Source organism: Sarcophilus harrisii, chromosome 5 (genome assembly GCF_902635505.1).
Source record: "Sarcophilus harrisii chromosome 5, mSarHar1.11, whole genome shotgun sequence".
Lineage (NCBI taxonomy): Eukaryota > Metazoa > Chordata > Mammalia > Dasyuromorphia > Dasyuridae > Sarcophilus > Sarcophilus harrisii.
The window spans coordinates 274,772,751-274,795,011 of record NC_045430.1 but is presented as its reverse complement, the minus strand read 5'-3'; the positions used below and the strand labels follow the sequence as shown (position 1 = coordinate 274,795,011).

The 22,261-nt window shown below is 35.9% G+C and overlaps 1 protein-coding gene across 10 annotated transcripts in view; it reads left to right on the top strand.

Moving 5' to 3' along the window:
• Window positions 1-22,261, top strand: part of STK31 (serine/threonine kinase 31) — a 66,506-nt gene that overhangs the window by 15,909 nt on the left and 28,336 nt on the right. For all 10 annotated transcript variants that reach the window (XM_031940596.1, XM_031940595.1, XM_031940594.1 and 7 more), the window contains exons 8-15: window positions 127-301; window positions 2,728-2,843; window positions 4,450-4,609; window positions 10,272-10,394; window positions 13,356-13,535; window positions 18,108-18,224; window positions 20,430-20,549; window positions 21,121-21,252. In XM_031940596.1, coding sequence (XP_031796456.1) covers window positions 127-301; window positions 2,728-2,843; window positions 4,450-4,609; window positions 10,272-10,394; window positions 13,356-13,535; window positions 18,108-18,224; window positions 20,430-20,549; window positions 21,121-21,252 — 1,123 coding nt within the window. The remainder of the gene's footprint in view (window positions 1-126; window positions 302-2,727; window positions 2,844-4,449; window positions 4,610-10,271; window positions 10,395-13,355; window positions 13,536-18,107; window positions 18,225-20,429; window positions 20,550-21,120; window positions 21,253-22,261) is intronic.

The following is a 22,261-nucleotide window of genomic DNA, read 5'->3' as shown; positions in this document are numbered from 1 at the left end:
CATAGTCACAAATGTCATTGTGAACAATGTTGAAAGGGTTTGGGGCTTCTTATTTCAGGTCTCTGGGTTTGAAAACTGAGATAAATTTCTTTTTATTCTTTATTTTTTCTTACTCATTTTTAACAGGGAAAGGTTAGCTGTTGGCGACTTTAATTTAGGATCAAATGTCAGCCTGGAAAAAATCAAGCAGGACCAGAAGCTAATTGAAGAGAATGAAAAGCTTAAAGCAGAGAAGGAGGCCTTGCTTGAAAGTTACAGAGAGCTAGAGCTAAAGGTTGAGCAGACTTCCCTGGAGCTACAGGTGCGACTTGGGCCCCTCTGCCCTATTGGTCCCATCCTGTTCTTCATCTGTGTTCCTCTTATAGTCTGTGACTGAGAAAAGTCTTGACTCTCAGGTTGGATCATTTTCTTAGGAGTATGTGGACAATATGCTCTTCTTTTTCCATTTTCATTCTTCTTCTCACATTAAAAGGAAGCAGTTGACTGAAGACTAGAGTTAAAAGTCATATTTAATGGGGGGGAAAAAGTCTCTCATTCTCACCCAAGAAAGTATATGCTCCACATGCGACACAGGTGATTTAAGACTCAAGTTAGAAAACTTCTACGCCGATGATTCTTTTATTTCTTCAATGAAAACATTCTATATGGGAATTGGACTTTTTGAGGAGGAAAGTCCACTTTGGAGAAACAAAGGGAGAGCTGACTACTTCTTCTTCTTCTTCTTTTTATTTTTTTTAAATTTTGAACTTAATAAAACAAATATTTCCATGCCAAAGTAGAATAGAAAAAAAGAGGCTTATCTTAAACTACATCCCTGTTATGTACAACTTGTTATTATTTTAAAATATAGAACAAAATTATCAAGTAATTTTCTTTCATTTTAAAAAAATCTTTTCCCCTGGCCTAAGATGGCCATCATTAGACACAAACGTGTGTGTGTGTGTGTGTGTGTGTGTGTGTGTGTACACGTGAGTTCTTTCTCTGGATGCAGATAGCATCTTTTTTCATATGTCCTTTGCAGTTAATTTGGATATTTATAATAGAATAGACAGTTCAAGGCTGTTCTTAAAACAATATTGCTGTTACAGTATACAAAATTCTCTTGATTCAACTCATTTTGCTCTTCTTCATTTTGTATGTCTTAACATTTTTTTTTCTAAAATCGTTGAGCTTGTCATTTCACACAGCACAGTAGTATAACATCACAACTTTTCCAGCTATTCCCTAATTGACATGCATCTCTGCAGTTTCCAGTTCTTTGCTATCACAAAGAGAGCCATTATAAATTTTTTTTGGAAGATAGGTTCTTTTCCTTTTTCTGTAATCGTCTTGGAGGACTTAATTATGGTATTTCTAGGTCAAAATAGGAAGCTTAATAATATAATATTCTTTATTTTTTTGGTAATATTTCCCTTTATTTCTAGGTCTTTTATCTATTTAGACCTTATCTTGGTAAATGATATAAGATATTGGTCTATGCCCAGTTTCTGCCAGACTTTTCCAGCTTTGCTAACAATTTTTACCAAATAATGAATTTTTGTCTCTTAACATTTGTCTTTTTTTGAAAAGAATAGCTTTTTATTTTTCTAAATACTTGCAAAAATAGTTTTCAATATTCACCTTTGTAAAATTTTGTGTTCCAAAGAACATTTTAATGTATCTGTGATATATCATCTCTAGATGCTAAAGTTGAAATTATAAGGCAAGCACTGAAATTTTGAAATGTGCCACTTTGTAAAAAATAATAGTACAAGTTATTATCTGAGACAAATGTTAACTCTTTTATAAGCTACTCAGACCTCCTTCTGGGCCACCTTCTGTTTGTTGGTAAATGGAACTGCAAACTTTATTTTAACATTAAGGTAAAGCTTCTGGGAAAAATCATATAACAACATTCAGAACTAAATATAAATAATTTAATATTACTAACACCTTTGCTTTTTTGTGGAGAATCAAGTGTAGACAATAATATGGAATAACACAGGCAGGGAAGTTGTACCTGCTCTATATCAGAGAAATGTTTCACTTCTATTGATTGTATAAACTGGCATAGATCTCATAGGGAAAATGAAACTTTAGAGTTATGTCTCAGGGCATATATTTTTTTCTTTTTTTTTAATTGAAGATTTTTATTTTGAAAACATATGCAAGGATAATTTTCTAACATTGACCTCTGAAAAACCTTGTGGTCCAATTTCCCCCCTTCCCCCCACTCCCTATTCCCTTCCCTGGATGGTATGTAATCCAATATATGGGAAACAGGGTAAAAATATATGTTAAATCCAATAATAGGCATACATATTTATACAATTATCTTGCTGCACAAGAAAAATCAGATCAAAAATTTAAAAAATGAGAAAGAAAATAAAATTCAAGCAAATCACAACAAAAAGAGTGAAAATGCTTTGTTGTAATCCACCTCCAGTTTCCACAATCCTCTCTTGTAGATGGCTCTCATCATCACAAAATCACTGGAACAGGCCAGGGCATATTTTTATATCAAGAGGAAAATGATTTGACTTCTCCCTGCAAGCTGCCATGAATTTGAAATGAAGATGATTCTGTTTTTCGGATGCAGTTATTTATTTTTCCCTATGCCCTTGGGGTTCTACATAGTATCTAATCCAACTCTATGCTTTTTTTTTTTTAATAAAAAGAATCCAGGCAATTTCAGTTTTAGAATTGTGTTGTCCTGTAACCAAACATGTACATTTTTCCTATTTTCAGCGAGCAAAAGTGACTTCCATGGAACTGACTAAACATTTGGAAAACACTCTGCATACCCATGTAGGGACAAGAATGAAGAGTCTTGCTGCTAAAGTTGAAATATTGAAAGAAGTCAGGTAGGTGAAGTCATCTTAAAGTAGAGGAAAATCCTCATTATATTTTGATATGTGATTTTTGATATGTGATTCCTGCTTTCTCCTGCTGATTTAAAAGCAAAAACCACCACCAACAAAAAAGTAAATACTTTCCTGAAGCTTTAAAAGAGAATTTGTCTCTCTTGTTGGTGATTGATCTTATGACAGAGGAGCATGTTTAGTTGGAGTTGGCAGCATTGAATCTATTTGTCTTCTCTTTATGTCCCCCGTATTCCTTTAGCACATTGCCTTGCAGGAAGTGGGCTCTGAGGTTCTTATTTGAATGGATTGTTTTTAAGTGATTTAAAAAATTTTAAAAATGTCAAAGAGGTTGTGGATGGTAAGAAATTAGGTTTATCGACCTGAAAAACCTGGATTTTAATGCCACTTCTGCATAATCTGGGGAAGTAACCTAACTGTATGGTTTAAGCAGCTATAGCAATCCAGCTGTAATGTCCCAGGTGGTGGGATGTTATCTTTGTTTAGGGCTTTCCTTATGAAGATGAAGTTATGACTTGTTCTCTTCCAGCTATCAAAATTACAGATTTCTTTTTAGATTCAGTATTAAAAAGTGAGAGGACTTATAGATTCGAGGGGTTATCAGTGCTTTATTTAATGAACCTTGTACTCTATAATAAGTTGCAGTTTTAAAAATTCAAAATGCTTCCCCCAAACTGTTGCTTTTCTTTCATCCTCTCTGTCCTTTGAAAACTGAATTAGGCCAGGGGACATTAGGACAGATCTTCCCTAGAAGAGCAAGTATAGATTGGTAGAGGGGACCCTGGATTTCATAGCTGAGTTTTGAGTTTTTATTGTTCTGAGGAAGCAATAACTGTTTTAAGAGTGAGAAAATGTTGTGTCCTGCTTTCTAGTGTACCCAAGTTGGGGTGACAAAACATACTATTGCTTTCTAGAGTCCCCACACTTAGGGTGATTAAAATATCCTGTTTTCTAGTGGAGAAGTGATGAGGCAGGAATCCTGAGGATGGTGGAAAAATGGAGTCTGTTTATTTCAAGAGCTTTCCCCTTTTTATAATGTAACAAAAACAACACTGAACATGTGGGACCACATGAACAACTTGCTGTTATAAGTAGTTTGCCTCCTGGTATCACTCTTCCACTGGTATCACTCTGCCTCAATCTCAATACAGGTGGTCACTGCCCCCTGACTTCTCAGGAAGGCCAAGAGCCCTTAGGGGAGATGAGGAACTGAACCAGATATTATTAGCAGGTTCCCTCTGGGCTGAAGGGTCTTATACCTTACCCAGAGTTTCCCCACTGACTGTGCCTTCTACAGGAAAAGACCCTTCTCCCTCTACATGGAGAGAAAATTCAGCAAACTGTGGTGACATGTCAATAAGAATGTGGAGAACTTAACAAGTGAATTTTTAGTATAATTTAGCTTCTCAAAATACTCTTTGGAAGAATTTAATTTTTGTTTGGATTAATGGTCTTGACCTGGTCTTGACAGGTTAAAATATTATTTAAAACTCATTGATATTAATGGTAGTTATCTTTTCAATAATGATACTTTTGTTTTCTAAAAATTTGATTTTTTGTTTTGCCCTCTCTGTCCCCTTCTCAACAGGAGAGCAAATATCAATGTTCGTTGTGGAGATGACCTCTCTGATGCTGTCAAAGTGGTGGCCGAAGGTCACTTGGTCACTCCATCTTCTTTAGATGACCTGGAGAAGATCTGGGAGGAATACAACTTGGCTCAAGAGAAGATTCAGATTTGTCAGAATGTGGTAAAGTTCTTTTTTCGTTTCTAGGTGTGGGACTATTATAGAACAATGTAAGGAAAAGCAATGTAGACTGAGGCTGTGGAGAGAGGGAGTTTTGTATTTGATGCCCATGTCATTTGGGGCTAGGGATGCTTCTTGAACAAGGAAGTGAGTGTTCTGGTCAGAGATGAACTTAGGAAAATTATCCTAATAACCATGCTATGGAGAGGGGATTTAGTGTTCCAAGCAAGTGGGTTACGGCCTACTCCTAGGTGTAGCTACAAGATCCTGGAGAAGAAGATAGATTGGAGAGAGAGCTTGGATCCACAGGATTTGGTAAATGGTAATCTCTGTGAGATGAGATAGAGTGAAGATCTGACCCTGGGACTGACTGGCTCACACAGATTCCAGGACATCCAGGACATTCACCTGAAGATGGCCCTTTGTCACCAAGGTAGAGGGATGGTAGTACCCTCAACAGAAGAAATTTGGAAACTGGGAAGAGGAAAAGGCATGTTTGGGCAAGTTTGAGTTTTCAGTGTCTCTGGGAGATATAGTTTGAAATGTTTGTGAAGCAGCTGCTGATGGGGGGAAGTAAGCCCTATGTGTGTGGACCAGCTCAGGAGAGCTGAAGAACCCACATGGTCTGGCACAGGGCCTGCAGTAGCAGCAGCTGTGTCCATGCAGGGATTGCCAGATGCCTGCAAGTTGTTGGGCTTTTCTCTTTTTCCTTTCATCCTATCTTGTGGCCTAGAGGAAAAGGGGGCAATGGAACGGCTAGGAACCCAGAAAGCTGGTACATGGTTGTTGTAGGGATTAAATCGGGGAGTGTTTGGAAAGTGCTTTGGAAACCTTGAAGCATTCTATAGATGTTATCTAGGATCGTTTTAGTCTATGTTTGTGATTTTGTTCCCTTTTCCCAAAACTCATCTGTGCCTCCAGAGCCTGGTGATTTCAGAGCCTCAGTTCTCAGATGATGAAAGCCTTTTCTGATTGTACTAATTAAGTGAGGAGGTCTTTGTGCTAGAGAGCTTGAACATGCTCTACATTTCCACTCTCTTAATTAAGTAAAAAGTATAGAATTGGACCGTATGTTAAGTCTGTTAGAATGGGAAGCAGGTGACTGAGAATACCAATTACTGAAAAGTGGGTAATTTGAATAAGTCTCTTGAATTGATCTGTTGGGAAGGCCGGCCCCTTTTCCATCTTCTCTTCCTTTTTCAGGAAAAATTCCCTTGGTTCCTTTCTTCCTCCTTTTGAGGTTCTAAAAGACGGGGAGACCCTGACTGGAGAGGACTTTCACAGGCAGGTGTCCAGTGGTCGTTAAAGAAGCAGGAACTAGCTCATTCTCAGGAGCATGAAGTGAGCTTGAGTTCTCTATCTTGAACTTTCTTTTTTTTTTCTCCCAAGATCATCTCTTGACTGTCTATGGGCAAAAATGGGGAAAGTTTTGCCTTTTGCTCCTAGTTCTGCTTTCAGCCCCCCTCTCTCTCTCTGTCCTCTGCTTTTGGACATTGGGGGTAGTCTCTCATGAGAGGGGATCACCAGGGGAGCTCAGGGCTTGGAGGCTGTGCTTGTTGTTGTCTTGTAGGGGCTGCAGAAGGCATGTACATCCTTGGAACTCCATCAGTTTGTGTGTTGCTGTTACCTCTCTCAGTGGCATATATTCTCACTTATTTCTTAAGGAAAAGATGTATTATATCATTACTATTCAGGAGAACATTAAAGAGTGAACTCAATTACTTTTGACTTTTTGGAAAACTCAGTTGTGAAATGAGAGCTGTGAGAGGGTTGAAATTTCTGGAAGACCTGAAAGGAAGTAGCTACTGTGTGAGGAAAATTGGAGAAATGCTTGGAGCCGTGTAGTACTATGAATCATTGGAGTTAATCTTCATGGTTGTAGAAGGGATCCATAACCCTGGGTGGATTGGGTCTTTTGAATTTCACAGCCATCAAGGTTATTTGCTTCTCTTGCTTCAGAGGCTGTCGCCTTCATTCTGGGCACAAGGCCATTCTGGAGCACAAGCATGGAGGTGGTAGGGAGGGATGCTGGGTATTTCCTGCTCCACTTGGAACACAAGAAGACTTAAAAAAAAAAGATGGATTGGTTGGCTAGCTTAAGGGTAAGAATGTTCCTGTTTTCTTGTTCTCAAATGCTTATTAAGTCACTGATTCCACATTAGCTCTCTGTGAAAAGGGAATTAGATTTACATTGGAACTTCACAATTTATCCTGAAATAATTCCAGTTACTCTTAGGAATAGGTCTTTACTGGACTTGGCAAAGGAACAAAGCTTTCCTTTGTCTGATGGATATGCTCAAAGAAAGCAGTTATATAAAAGTTTTGAAATTTTATGACCTTTTACATTTTATCTATCATAGCTTATTTTAATTCAGAACTTAATGAATGTAGTTTGACTTTAAATGGGGTCTAGTTTGACAGGTTTTTATTTGTTTTCACAAACACATGTGCACTTATGTATAGATAATACTAAATGTAACACTTTGTAAAACGTTCCCATGTATTTCAGTCTTTTTAGCTTATCAGTCTTTTAAATTAGGAAACAGATTTTTCAAATCTGGGAATAGTTTTTTAATTTTATAATGTCATTTCCCTCTCATTTATGATGCATCTTTGCTTGACAAAGACATATTTTTGTTGCTATAAATTCTTTTTTTTCCCCTAGGGCAATTGGGGTTAAGTGACTTGGTCACATAGGTAGGAAGTGTTAAGTATCTGAAGCCAAATTTGAACTTGGGTCCTCCTGACTTCAGGGCTGATGCTCTATCCACTGCGTCACCTAGCTGCCCATATAAATTTTTTTGTTGTAAATTCTTTTGTTGCTATTAACTGCAAAGGCCTTCACCATTCTTGTATGAGTTTGCACATTTTGACATTGAATTCATTTCATTAAATAGTTAGAGAACAACCAGAGGGCAGAAAGAGGACCAATGATGGAGTGTTTCATCCTGATGCTCTTTTGTTTAACAGCCCTATTTATTCTTCCTTTCTTCTTTCTCTGAAACTTTTCCTTGTCTTTCCTTTGTGCTAAACAAAGCTGAAGCCTCTTCAAGGGGCCAGGCTGTGGGCAAAAGTAGCTTCTAGAGGAGAGTGAAAAGGGGCCGGAAACAAGCCATCAAGCCATTTCTCTCTCCTGTCTCTTCTCGTGGTGGGGATAGAGGGCAGGCTTTAAAGCAGCCCCACACCCAGCTTTACTGGCCATTTAAGTCCAACACTTGCTTGTAGTTGACTTGGGCCTTTTTTTTTGTGGTAGATTGGCAGAGATAGAACTCTGACAAGAATTCTGGATGTCCTGGAATCTGTGTGGGTCAGAAAGTCCCAGGGTCAGAGCATCAGTTCCTTGGGGGACCCTGGAGGTTATCCAGTAAATTCCCTCATTTTCGATTCGGTGGGGCCAAAAAAATGTCAATTTATTGGCTCCTCTTTCCAGAGTGCGTTCCCCCCCAGTGTCTTAAGATACACAGCAGTATGGTTTGTGCCTATTGACTTATTTGATCTTTACAACAACCTTGGGAGGTAGAGTGCATAAGATCATAATTTTTTTTTATTTAAGCTTTTTATTTTCAAAAAATATGCATGGATAATTTTTCAGCATTAACCCTTGCAAAACCTTGTGTTCCAGTTTTTCCTCCCCTTGTACCCATCCCCTCCCTTAGATGACAAGTTATCTAATATATGTTAGACATGGTAAAATATATATTAAATCCAATATATGCATACATATATATATAAATATATAAATTATCTTGCTACACAAAAAATTAAATCAAAAATGAAAAAATGAGAAAGAAAATAAGATGCAAGCAAACAACAACAAAAAGAGTGAGAATGCTAAGTTATGATCCACATTCAGTTCCCACAGTCCTCTCTTTGGGTGCAGATGGCTCTGTTCCTCACAAGAGCATTGGAACTGACTTGAATCATCTCATTGTTGGAAAGAGCCACGTCCATCAGAATTGATCATCGCCTAATCTTGTTGTTCTGTGTACAATGAAGATCATAATTCTTTTTGAAAATAAGATATCCTTTCCCAACTGGTAAATGGTCAAAGGATATGAACAGACAGTTTTCAGATCAAGAAATCAAAGCTATCTAAAGTCATATGAAAAAATGCTCTAAATCACTTTGATTAGAGAAATGTAAGTTGAAACAATTCTGAGGTACCATCTCAGACCTATCAGATTGGATAATATGACAGGAAAGGAAAATAATAAATGTTTGAAGGGGATGTGGGAAAATTGGGACACTGATGCACTGTTGAAGTTGTGAACTGATCCAAACATTCTGGAGAGCAATTTGGAATTATGTCCAAAGGATTATCAAATTGTGCATACTTTTTGATTCAGCCAATACCACTGCTAAATTAGTATCCCAAAGAAATCATAAAACAAGGAAAAGGATATATATGGAAAAAGCACTTTTTGTGGTGGCAAAAAATTGGAAATTGAGGGGATGCCCATCAATTGGGCAATAATTGAATAATGGTATGTGAATTTACATTACATTACATGTAATATTCTTGTGCTATAAGAAATGACAAACTGGCAAATTTCAGAAAAACCTGTAAAGACTTACATGAATTGATGCCATGTGAATTGAGCCAAAGCAGAACAACATTGTACATGACCAACCATGGCTGACTTGTGACAATTCCAAAAGACTTATGATAGAAAATGCTATCTAAATCTAGATATGTGATGGAGTCTAGTGGAGTCTGAATGAAGATCAGAGCATGCTATTTTTACTTTACTTATTCATAGTTTTTTTTTCTTTTGTTCTGGTTCTTCTTATCCAACATGTCTAATATGGTAATATGTTTTACATGATTGCACTTATGTAACCTATATCAAATTGCTTACTGTCTGAGGAAGGAAGAAAATTTGGAACCAAAAATTTTACTTAAAAAAAGAATGTTAAAAATCGTCTTTATATATAATTGGGAAAATACTATTTAAAAGGGAAAAAAGAAAATAAGATTCCCAAATGTTCTAATGGTGCACAATAAAAGCTTCCTAACTTATTTTTATATAAACAAAATAGCAGGTCAATTTCATTTGTTTATGTTCAACATAAAACGAACTAGGATGTTCTTATTTCCTTAGGTACTTTGGGATCCATCTGTGTGCTATAAAAGTCATAGATGTTCTCAGGACACTCTCTTTTGTGAAGTCCATTCACCCATTTGGTGAACATTTTGTTAGGGTGGATTTATAAGGTTATAGGTTTGGGAGCTGGAGAAGGGATCTTAGAGATCCACCTAGGTTAGCTCCTTTTTTTGGAAGATGAGAAAACTAAGGCCTTTCCCTTCTCATCTTTAGACTTATAAGCCTTGTATACTGTTCTTTTGATAGTTTTAAAAACTTTTTTTCTTCATCAGGAAAACAATTCTGACTTTATCTTAGATTTTGAAGGTGTCTATAAGTATCGACTAGATTGAATTTGGTTAAGAAATATGGGTTAAAGGTAAAGTTTCTTAGTACCAGATTGATGAATGTAAAATGAAGGCAATTACTCACCATTAATGTTTTTGATCAGAGAACATAATATTGAAATATGCAATATTGAAGAAGATTTTTTTTTCTTTTATATAGCTTGAATATATGGAGTTCATATGGTCCATTGATGATGGTGGTGGTGGTGGTGCTTTGTTTTTGTTTTTCCACAGAATGAAGGTGATATCTTGATAGCTAAGAGAAATGAGGTTCGACAGAAACTATATACAGCTGTTGAAGTTTTCATTGTGGAAGTGGATGAATTATCCCTTAATAAGCGCCTGAAAACTTTGCAGGTTAGAAATGAATAATTTGTTTCCTACAAACAAAAACATAAATTGAACAATGAAGGTAAGATTATTATTATTTTATAGAAATCCCAAATGATACTTTTCCTTTTTAAATTAATAGAATTTTTATTCTGTTATTGTTACTATTTTATTTTATAATTTTTAACAATGGTCTTATAAATTTAAATTAAAAATGACTGCGATATTGTGTGGGACAAAGACCACTGGTTCAAATAAATCAAGGAGATTTCTCAAAGTAAAAGCAGAAAGAAATTTTATTTCAATCTTGCAAGAAAGAATGTCTCCGACCTCCCAGCAAGCAGTCAAAGAGCTAAGGCACAGTTAACAGACAAGGATTATATGAGGTCTGGGGTAACATTCCCTATAGGCTGGACTTTTGCCCTTATTAATCAGGACAAATGATCTCATATTCTAAGTCATAAATGAAGAAAAACATTTAACTCCAACCACATTTTTAGGATTACTAAATTATCTTATATGGGAATTTTAATGCCAAGGTGTCCCTAATTTATTCTCACAAGAAAAGGGCTATATGGTCCTATTCTTTGTAAATAAACCATGTGAACTCTAGGGAAAGAAACTTGGGCTTGGGGCATAGCTGACCTTCACTTGATTTTTAGAACACTGTCTCCATCTTGTGAGATAACTTTTACAGTTCACTACATTCAATATGGAAAAATTTCAGGCTAATAATAGTTGTGGAAATGTTAATTAAAGCAGTTCTATGGTTCCATCTTATATACCTTTCAGATTCATAAAGTTGATTAAAAAGGAAAAATGATAAAAGCTGGAGGGGTTGTGGGAAAACAAGTATATTAATGCATTCTTGGTGGAGTTGTGAACTGGTCCAGCCATTCTGGAAAGCAGTTTGGATTTATGCCTCAATAATTATTAAAGTACACATACTCTTGATTCAGTAATACTGCTTTGAGGATTATTATTACCCAGAGACATTCAAGAAAGAAGAAATGTAATGAAATGATTCCTATCTTGGTATAAAATGTGATGAAGGAGACAGTCAGTGAGAATTTATTAAATGACTTCTATGTGTGTGCCAGGTATTGTGCTAAGTGAGCCTTAACGTTTTAGGGAAACTTGGAAGAAATTTTAATGAACTAATGGAAAGTGAGGTCAGCATAACCAGGAAAACAACTTCTATAACAACATTGTAAAGAGAGATATTTTTGAAGATTTAAGAATTTTGATCAACATAATGGCCAAAATGATTCCTGAGAGCTTATGATGAAACACGTTATCTTCTTACAGAGAAGTGATAGTTTTTGGTGAAGATTGATACCTGTTTTTTGGGCATTGCCAGTGTGTGAATTTGCTTTTCTTGATTATGCCTATTTATTCCAAGAGTTTTGTTTTTGTTTTATTTTTTCCATTTTAGGGAGTAGGATTAGGGTGATCTGTGTGATCCAGGGCACTTCCCTTCAGTTCCTTACCTTCATATCCTCATTTGTGAAATGGGGGTTAGTTATAACACTTTCCTCCCAGGGCTAGGGTGAGGCTCAAATAAGGTAATGGATGTAAGGCAATTTTAAACTTGTTTGAAAGTTATCTAGTTATTTACATATTGTGTCTTCTATTAATAACTAAGTTCCTTAAGGGAAGGAACTCATTTTGCATTAAAAAACAAAACAAAACCTCAAAAACATGAATGGATTTTATGTTTATATTTATAATTCATATAATGTCATACAAAACATATTTCCATATTAACCAAGGTAAAAAAAAAATAAAAAGGGAAGAAACATAAAGAGAGTGAAAAAAAGGATTTTTCACAGATTATACTGTTATGACCCAAAACTAAGAATTATAATTTAGGAAGATGGGTTTTTGTGTCAGAAAGTAACTTGGTATTATTAGAGAGGTACTAAGATTTTCGATGTGTGAGCCACCCTATTTTGTTTGCTATATTCAGTAAGTAAGGACCATGTTGTATTTTCTGTTAATGCAAACCAGTTCGTCATCTAGTGCTGATGGGGGTAAGCCACTCTTTCTTTAAGCTGGGCTGGTAAATTCAATTCAGCCAAAGATGATTAGTTATTCACTAAGCATAAGTTACTGTACTGGGCACTGGTGAGTGGTACTTGGACTGCATTGGAATCCCTGTATAGCATGGAAGACACTGATTTTGGGAAAAATAAAAGGGAAAGACATTAGCTTGATGTTTATGGAAAGGGATGACATTTTTTCCTACATGTAGAAGTCATCTAGGACTTACATAGAATGAAAGAACTGTAACAAAATATAGAGCAGATTGAGGCACGGCTGTGGTGGGTGGGAAGGAGCTACTGGTAGTCCAGCTTGTAGCCAGAAATGGAAAGGGGAGGTACAAAGGAGTTAAACTGGTAAAATCTGGGTTGTCATTTTTATGAAAAAGGAAGGTTTTTTTAGGATTAGCAAAAAGGAGAGGTCAAAGTCAGCTTTTACAAGTTGGAAATGAATGTCCTTTGGCACACTTGGAATTAATGTCTATGTTTGTCATATACTATAGGAATTTTAAATCATGCCTTTGGAAATGTACAATGTTTTTGTGGAGATGCAAATTTAGATTGAGAAGAATGGGAATTTCCAATTTAAAAACATGACTTTGTTTTTCAATTTGGAGTTGAGTTCTGTTATTCAGAAATAAAAAGTGATATAATAAAGACAAAAGCTTTCTTGCTTTTAAAGTCCATTTATAGCAGAAGTTCCTTATCTTTTCTGGGTCATGGACCCCTTTGGCAATCTGGTAAGCTTCAGGAGTCTTTTTCAGAATAATATTTAAAATATAAAACTTAAGATGTAAAATTATAACAGAAGCAATTTTTAAAATGTGTAAAAAAGAAATCACAACTCAAAATTCATGAACCAGAGGTTAAGAATTCTTGATTTATAGCATTGTGGGTACCCACTAAATTCTTGTTGAAAAATTGTATTTAATACTTTATTTTTAAGGAATTGTCTGCTTCCTTGGAGGCTGTGTATGGGCAGACCAGAGAAGTGACAAATGCTGAAGAAATCCTGCACAAGTTTTATGAGTGGAAACATGGCAAGCGAGAGGAATTTAACCGAGTTAGAACGGAGACAGATACTTCCCTCCAACTTCTTGCTGAGTGGTTCAGTTCCACTATAAAGGTAGAGCAGCTCTTGTCCTCTGGAGTCTATAGGAGACTCCTACCCTTCCCTTAAAAAAACTTCATGTATGTGGGTTCATCATTTTCTTGGCTCTTGAGGGGTTCTAGAATAACCTGGTGAGGGGGAAGGGAAAGGAAATAAGCATCCATATGGTGTCTAATATGTACCTAACTCTATACCAATATGGTGCTTAGCTGTTGGAAGCCTCAGTTTTCAGTTTTTTGGCATCACAAAAAGAATTGTACAAATTTTTGTAATGTGACTCATTTTTCTTTTTCTTCACTCTCCTTTGGACCCAGTAGCAGTATTGATGGGTTATAAGGCCTGTTTAATAACCTTTTGGGCATAATTAGGTGCCAGGTATTTGGAATTTTCTTCATCTAGTACTCATGTATATATACATACTTTAGGGCTTATTTATTCTTTTAATTCCTGGGTTTTTCAGCATAAATTAATATATTTTGTTGATTAGCTATTGCTTAAAGTAATATGTAGTATTATTATCCTTAATTAATTGGAAGACCTTTTTCTTTGATAATTATTAATAATTTTGACCCCCACACTGTTTATAAACATATCTTCATAAAGGCAATTGATGAAAATATTGAAAAATTTGTTGGATTTGCTGGACTCTTTTCCTTAATCTTTGTCACAAGGAGAAGTCCCATGGAGAGAAGAAGGAAGGGAGATATTTCTTTATTCAAAAATGAAGATTATGTTTAAAAATGTAAAGAAACATCTCTTTTTAAATTGAAGAACAAAGCTTTGGTCAAGGACTAATCTCTAGGACATTCTGGGAAGATTTTTGTCAAGCTCACAGCAGTTCATTAATGACTATTCTTAAGTTCTGAACATTTAACTGATTCTAAATTTAACTAGGTATCTAGCCTATATCTTTCTATCTCTTGTTCAGGGGGGATAGTACCAGAGTTTCTGTCAAAAGCTTCCAGAAATTGAGGTAAACTAAATGTAAAAGATTTCTTTCTAATCTACCATCTGTCTTGTAACTCAGTTGAAAGAAAAAAAATTGTCATGACCTGGACTCATTTAAACTTTTAAAGATGTTTTATTGATGGCTTTTGTCTTCATATAATGGGCATTTCACCCTTTTTCCAGATGGAACTCTTCTCTGTGATAAAGGAAAACATTAAGCCAAACATTTGATCAAGAAAGAGAGCCTCTTTGGCAGTGTAGATAATAACCTGTCCTTGAAAGAGACAGAATGTCCTTTGAGAGACATTTCATTTCATTATCTGTTCTCTGGGACCATTTTTGGGTTTCCATTTAGTCAAGTTTGACTTGCTTTTAGTGACCTTTTGATTTATGTGGTTGTAGTCATTGTGTTGTTCTCCTTGGGGAAGGAGGCAAAGGCATGACCAAAAATGTCAGTCAATGGATCAGTAAGCATTTATTAAGCACTTATTATATGCCAACCATTTTATTAAGCCCTCAGTCCGACTATTGTATTGAGCCCCCTAAGTCTAGAGGAGGATATAATCCTTTCTCTCAAGAAGCTCTTAGTCTAATGGGAATGTAGCATATGAACAATAATATACAAACAAAATATATACAGAATAATTGTAGATAATCCTTCCCTCACTAGCTTTAAGAGGGATTAGGTAATAGTTTTTTTGGAAGGAAGGATTTTAGCTAAGACTTGAAAGAAGCCAGGGAGACCAGGAGACAGAGATGAGGAAGGGAGAGAATTCTAGGAACAGCAGAGAAAATGCTTGGAGTTGAGAAGATATGGTCCATATTGTTCAAGGAACAGCAAGGACATTAGGTCAGTTTTGGATGAGTAATGTGTAAGAAGATAGAACAGGTAGGAAGGGACTAGGTTTTAAAAGGCAAAGCATTTTATTTTTTTTAATTTAAATTTTTTTTTAAAATTCAAAATTTTTTTTATTTTTAGTTTTAAATTCTCACTTTTCTACCTTCTCCCTCATCTGTTGAAAAATCAAGAAAAATACCTGCTGCAAATATATATACATATACAGGTGTGCATGTACACAAAGAAAACACATTTTTATATTCATGCATAAAAATATATATGTGCACACATATATACATGTGTATGCACATACGTATAAGCATCTACGTATGTTTCAGTCTGCATTCTTGAGTCTATCATTTCCCTATATAGATATGGATAGATTATTTCATCACGAGTCTTGGATGAGTGGTCATTGTATCAGAGTTCCTAAGTCTTTGAGAACTGTTTAATTTTATGGTATTGTTAATGTAAAAAAATTTCTCCTCGTTCTGCTCACTTCACTTTGTATCAGTTTATACAAGTCTTCCCAGGTTTTTCTGGAACCATCCTCTTCATTTCTTATAACACAAGCATATTCCATTGCATTCAGATACTACAGCTTGTTCAGCCATTCCCCAGGTGATGGGCATCCTGATGTATGTAAAACCAGGAGTATGGACTAGCAAGTGGCAGTAGGTGAGTTAGGAACAGAGAAGGCTTTTTGGGAAAAAATAACGGAAAGATAATGACTTAACTTTTAGACATGTTAAGTGTGAAGGGAAATTCATCCAGTTCAAGATGTTCATTAGACAACTGGAGATTGGCTGTTGGAGGTCAGGAGAAAAGCTAGGATTATATAAATACATTTGAGAATGATCAGCACAGAGACACGCCGGGCTCAATAAAAGGAGCACTGGGAGCACTAACACGGGGGCCTCTGGGGTCTGGGGGGGCTGGGTTAGCAATGTTCAGTGAGATTTAAAAGGCCATGGAGGAATGTATATGTTATCCTAGAGGCAATATGAATCTTTGGAATTGATTGCTTGGAAGGCTTGGGTCCCATGGTCAGATCTGTGTTTAAAGAAAATGATTTTCACATTTGTGTAGGATGAACTGGAGTGATAAGGGATTTAAGGCAGGGAGACCATGATGTGTGAGTGGACAGAGGGCTTGGATTATTTAGCCACTGATTGGATTGGTGGAGTTAGGGAGAATGAGGAGTGGAGGTGGTATGGAAGGTAGTGAACCTGGGAGGGACATTTGGAGGAAAGATGTTGGCAAGAAAAGTCTGTTTCTGACATTTCAAGTTTGATATCTCTGGGACATTATACTTGAATTGTCCAATAGGCAATTCTTAATTCTTATGCCTTAAGACACCGTACCCTGTCTGTTGGATCGTCCATAATTGTTTGCATATCATCTCTCCCCTTAGAATGTGAGCTCCTTGACAGTAGGGAGTGTCTTTTGTCTTCCTTTGTATCCCCAGTGTTTAGGATAGTGCCTGGCACAAACACATTAGTGTTTGTGAAGTGGAACATGAAGCTCAAGGAAACTCTGGGGCTGGAAATCTCAATCTCTTTCTCCCCCTCCTTCTGGAGTCCCCTTCCCCTACTTCCTCCTCCATTCCCCTCCCCTCCATTGTGTCTGTCTCTCTTTGTCACTTTCTCCTCTCTTTGTCTCTTCCTGTCTTTTTCTCATCTGTTGTTTTGTCTGTATACGTATATTAGTCATCTATACAGAGATGATCGGCCATATTTGATGACTTAGGTACATTCACATACATTCTACCTGAATTTTTCAGCCATTTTGTTTCTAGTTATTGGCTGTATATTTAGAGTGGGTAATGGTAGGAATATTTTTTCTATACACCACACCTTTGTATTTCTCTCTCTTTGACTTTCTTAGGGCATACTCCTATAGTGAGTTTATATTAGGTTTAAGGATGTGAATGTTTTAGTTATTTTTTCAGTACAATTCCAAAGTTCTGAAATCCCAAATCGTTGAACCACTTCCCAAAAGGAACAGTAATATGTCGACTTGTTTTCTTTCTGTGAACAATAATCTCAACTTCTGCAATTTCTTGTTTTGTATTGTGGGAGGTAAAGTTCAGCTTTTAATTTGTATTTATCTTATTGGTGATTTGGAATCTACTTTTATATGGCTTGTGAATTAATTTTTTTTATATAAGCCTTTTTCTTTAAATCTTCTATTTTCCTTTACCTTCGCTCACACTTTCTCTCCTCCATTACACTCTGAGAACCATCCCTTTTAACAAAGGAGAAAAAATTGCAAAACTGACCAACACATCAGTTGAATCTTTCAGTGTTGCAAGCTTGTAATCTCCTCACCTCTGCAAAGAAGGGGAGATATATCTTTGTGATCACTTCTTTATTTTCTAGACATTCACAATCTTTTAAAAATAATGTTTTAAAATTTTTGCAAGGTTTGAAGTGCACTGAAGTGAACCCTGGACTTTATAAAATTTGCAGATTTAATTCTCTTTCCTTTATTGTGAATCTGGACCATACTTGTTCCTTTTTGTTTCTATAGTTTCTTTCTCATTCTTTATGATTTTGTTCCCCAAAGATTCAGATGACTTAGCCATCACATTTGAGACTTTTTTCTGTCCTAGGGTATGGTTTGTATAGCCTCATGATCTGAATATTGCCTTACCTGCTCCCTACTTATCTTGGGCTTTACTTGTTAACTCTTTTTTCAAAAATTAATTGCTAACTTTAGAAAAACTTAAAATATAAGGCAATTCAATTAATAAAATCTTGTTTTATGCATAATTATTGTTCCATTTTTTTCAACTTAAGTTTTTTGATCTAAATGATGAAGAATCTCTGAGTTCTGAAGAAGTAATTGGCAACGTTGATGAAATACTGGAGAAGATTGAGTCTGATGTTTGCAAAGAGCTGGAGATCTCTCTCGTTGTGAGTTATTGCCCTTAAAACATGTACAGATTATGTATACAGCGGAAAGGAAGCAAAATGACTTATGATTTAAAAAATAATTTTACCTGATCTGTCTGATCATGAAACAGTTTCTTCAGGTGCTTTGCAAAGTTTGTTAAAATTTTAATTTCAAAGCTGAATTTGAGATTTCTTCTTAGTAGACGAAAACCAACCCTGCTCTTTTAAATGGGTGAGTTTTCTATACTAATTAATGACTCACCCACTCTCCCCCCAACCTTTTGGTTTGAAGGAACTCCTTTTGGAGGAAGTGAAAGCTTGACATGAAACGACATCTGAGAGACAGCTGAAATGAACTTGCCAAGGTTCATTAGTATCCTTTCCCCTCAGGATCTCTTTTGGGATTGCCATGGAATTCTAGCTCTAAAGTCAGGAAGTACCTCTGTGGTGATCTAGTCAAAATTCAGAAAAGCAGCTCCAGCTCAGGTGATTAAGGTCTCACAGGAAGCTCAGAGAGGTGGCCTTTGGATTCGGTTGCAGTGAATGTAGAACAAAGTGATCATTCTACTCTGCTGCCTTCTTGCCTTTCCTATGTTAAAATTTGGTGTCATTTCTTCAAGTTTCTCAGGAGGCTCTTTCTATTATCTCATCCCCAGAGTTGAAATATTTTTTTTGGTACCTAGAGATGGTGTTTACAAGGTCTTGGGTGATAGTCATTGGTAATTGTGTTGTTCTTAGTAGTTTGAAATTTTCGAAGCTTTTTTTCGTTTTCAGCATTTGTCCCTTTAAGTTCTTGTAACATTTTACAGGTTGGGCTTATACAACTGTTGTACAGATTACTGATTTAGCACACAGTTCTCTTAAAATGAGCTGCCCTCATTAGAATACCTTGCCTGACATGTTTTCTCTTAGAACCAGTTAATGACATGTCAGGTTATTTGTGTTCTCATTTGACACATAGTCCTGATTTCTCTGTTTTAGGTTTTGTCCTGGAGGAGTTTGTGATTACATTGACCAATTCAGTTTGTTGTACGCAAATAGTGTCTGTAAAGTCTGTAAAGATACATAGAGGAAAACTGAGCAGACCCTTTCTTAGAGGAGCTTACATTGGACTGTACCTATCAAGTTGTTCTGAGCCTTCAGATTGTTTTTGCTGTCTTAATTTGCATTTCCATCAGATTTTTTTAAACTTATACTTCTTACCTATCTTAGCTTTAGATCATTAAATAATAGAAGCAAAATTAATTTATAAGACTTTAGAAAAGGTTTTTAAGTTAAAAGTTAGTTTTCTATCTTATTTGGGGAAAAAAGGGTATTTACTTAAAACATTTATTTTGAAGGGAAGTAAAAAACTTGTCTTTCCTTAGTGGCAGTTTGGTATATAGGAGGTAGGGCATAGAACATGGAGTCCATAGACCTGGATTCAAATCCTGCCTGAAACACTTTCTGGCTGTGTGATTTTGGGGAGTTACCACTTTTCTGTAAAATAGGGAGTTAGGCTTGATGGTGTCTGAAGTTCCTTCCCTCCAACTTTATAGCTATGAGTTTATGGTGTTACCACTGACATCTTCTCTTTTCTCTTCTTTCTCTTCTTCTTTCTCTTCTTCTTTCTCCTCTTCTTTCTCCTCTTCTTTCTCCTCTTCTTTCTCCTCTTCTTTCTCCTCTTCTTTCTCCTCTTCTTTCTCCTCTTCTTTCTCCTCTTCTTTCTCCTCTTCTTTCTCTTCTTTTTTTTTTTTTTTTGCTGAGGCAATTGGGGTTAAGTGATTTGCCCAGGGTCACACAGCCTGAAAGTGTTAAGTGCCTGAGGACATCTCTTTTCACTCAAGACTTTTGGTGCTCTGTGTACTGTTGTGAAGACCGAGTTAGCCCCCTGGATACCTTAGAATCAGCCAGAATCAGGATAAGCAAAAGTCCTTGGTCTTTATTCTTGGTCTTTAGAAGTAGGAGTGAATTGGATGGACGCAGGATCTCCACCACCTCTCCTCTTCGTCTACCACCCAAATGATGATTCTGGCTAGTCTTACTCCACCCCCTAGTCCCTCCTATAGTTCTCTGTATATACCAATTATCGAGCCTTCACAGAATAGTGGGAAGGGTCATTTTCTAAGCATATGATTACAGAGTATTGTCCAATCCTTAGTTAGCCTTAAGTGCTCAGTTGTCCAACCTCAGTGCATCAACTCGAGTTTGAACCTTTTATATACCATTATGTGTATTTTCATTTAGGAGCAAGGTGATACAGACAAGGAGATCATCTTGAATACATATAATGAAGTCCTACAAAAGATTCGTTCAGAGGAGAGGCTCATCACTATAGTACAAGCTAAATACAAGGCCAGTATTGAGGTGAGTTTGCTTATACGTAAATATTTGGATTCTGGTATTTAGTTTTCTCAAGTATACTTTTTTTTTTCAAAAAATGTTTTATTATTGCTCTTTTAAAAATCAAGTATTGCTTGTGCTCTACTGAATTTTGATGTAAATCTTCTATGGAAATGACCCCCTGTATCTAAATTAAATATATAATTAAAAAAATACTTTGAAAAGAAACCTTTATCAAACCAGGTTCTTCTTAATAATCAGATTTACTACTATTAGGGTCTATTGAAAAAACAAAAAAAAACATCACAACAGTCTATCCTTTAACAGGTTATATGATAGGTACTATAGAAAAACAAATTTGTAAACCTTGGTAGTATATCCATGATTTGAGAGATTTCTCATTTGTTCACTGTTTTATACATGTATGATGGTGATGGTGGATGTTTGAAAATTTTAGTTTACTCAATCTTTGGTTCCAATAAAATCTAGGAGTTGTCTTTTACAAAGCCCAGTACTGTTTTTAACCAGTAGATACTCAAGTATTGTTGATGGAGTGAATTAATCAGTGGATTATATAACTATTTTTTATTCATAGTTTAAGAAGCAGATCATGGAATGGTTAAATAAAAGCCCCAATGTGGACCATTTGCTGTCTATTAAGAAGACTCTCAAAGGGTTAAAAGCTCAACTGAGATGGAAACTGGTCGAAAAGAACAATTTGGAGGAGGTATGGATCCCCTTATTTGTGCCTGGAATCTGCTTTAGTACTAAGCAAGGGTTTTTATGGCAGTTTTAGGCAAATTGGCTTCCATTGGGATAGCTTGTTTTTTTAAGGGAATCTGAGGATGAATATTTAATAATACAGATAAAGTTACAATTGAAAATGGTTATTACTTTAAATTTTTCTTTTATTTGGTTTGCAAAAGAAGTAGAGTTAAAATTGGAGTATTTGAAAGTTTGTTTTTTGGGTTTTCAAGTCACAAATACCTTTTATTACAGTTTTCCCTGAATATCTTTATAAATTTGAAAACTTTGGGGAAAAAGTTTTCTTATAGCTTGTGCTTTAAATGATACTTTCATTAGTTTTAAATAGGTTTGATCATAAATAATAACATTTTATTATGTTTCCAAAAGACTAAATAGTCCTGGAAAAAATCATGTTTCTTCCAAAAGCCTGAAGTAAGGAAAAAAGTGGTTTTTATATTAAATGGGACATCTCCCTTGTAATCTGATGTTGAAAAGCCCTTACTTACAACTTTGCTAATTCATAATGTAACACCCATTTTTCAAATCTTTATTGTATAAGGTCTTCTTCCATTTCCTTTGTGTTTTCCCCTTGAGTTAATTTACCTTGTTTGTTTGTGGAAAATGAAAGGCTTAAACCAGAACTTAATTTTTTTTCTTGTTACGATTGTTATTGCCAGATATGAGTTGCACATGACTTTAGAATATAATGAGACCGTGGAGAAGGCAAAGGGTGGGAAGAAGCATTTCTTTAGTGCCTACTCTGTGTAAGGTGCTTTACAAACATGATCTCATTGGATCCTCACAGCCTCCCTCAGTTGAGGCAACTGAGGGGCACAATAAATGTCTAAGTCTGGGTTTGAACTTGGGTCTTTCTAACTCTAGTGCTTGGGTTTTGGGCACTGTGATATCACTTCTCCCTGTTTAAGCATGGAAGCTTTATTTGCCATCTCTTTTGGCTCAAGGCAGGGAGAGGGGAACATTTCTAAATA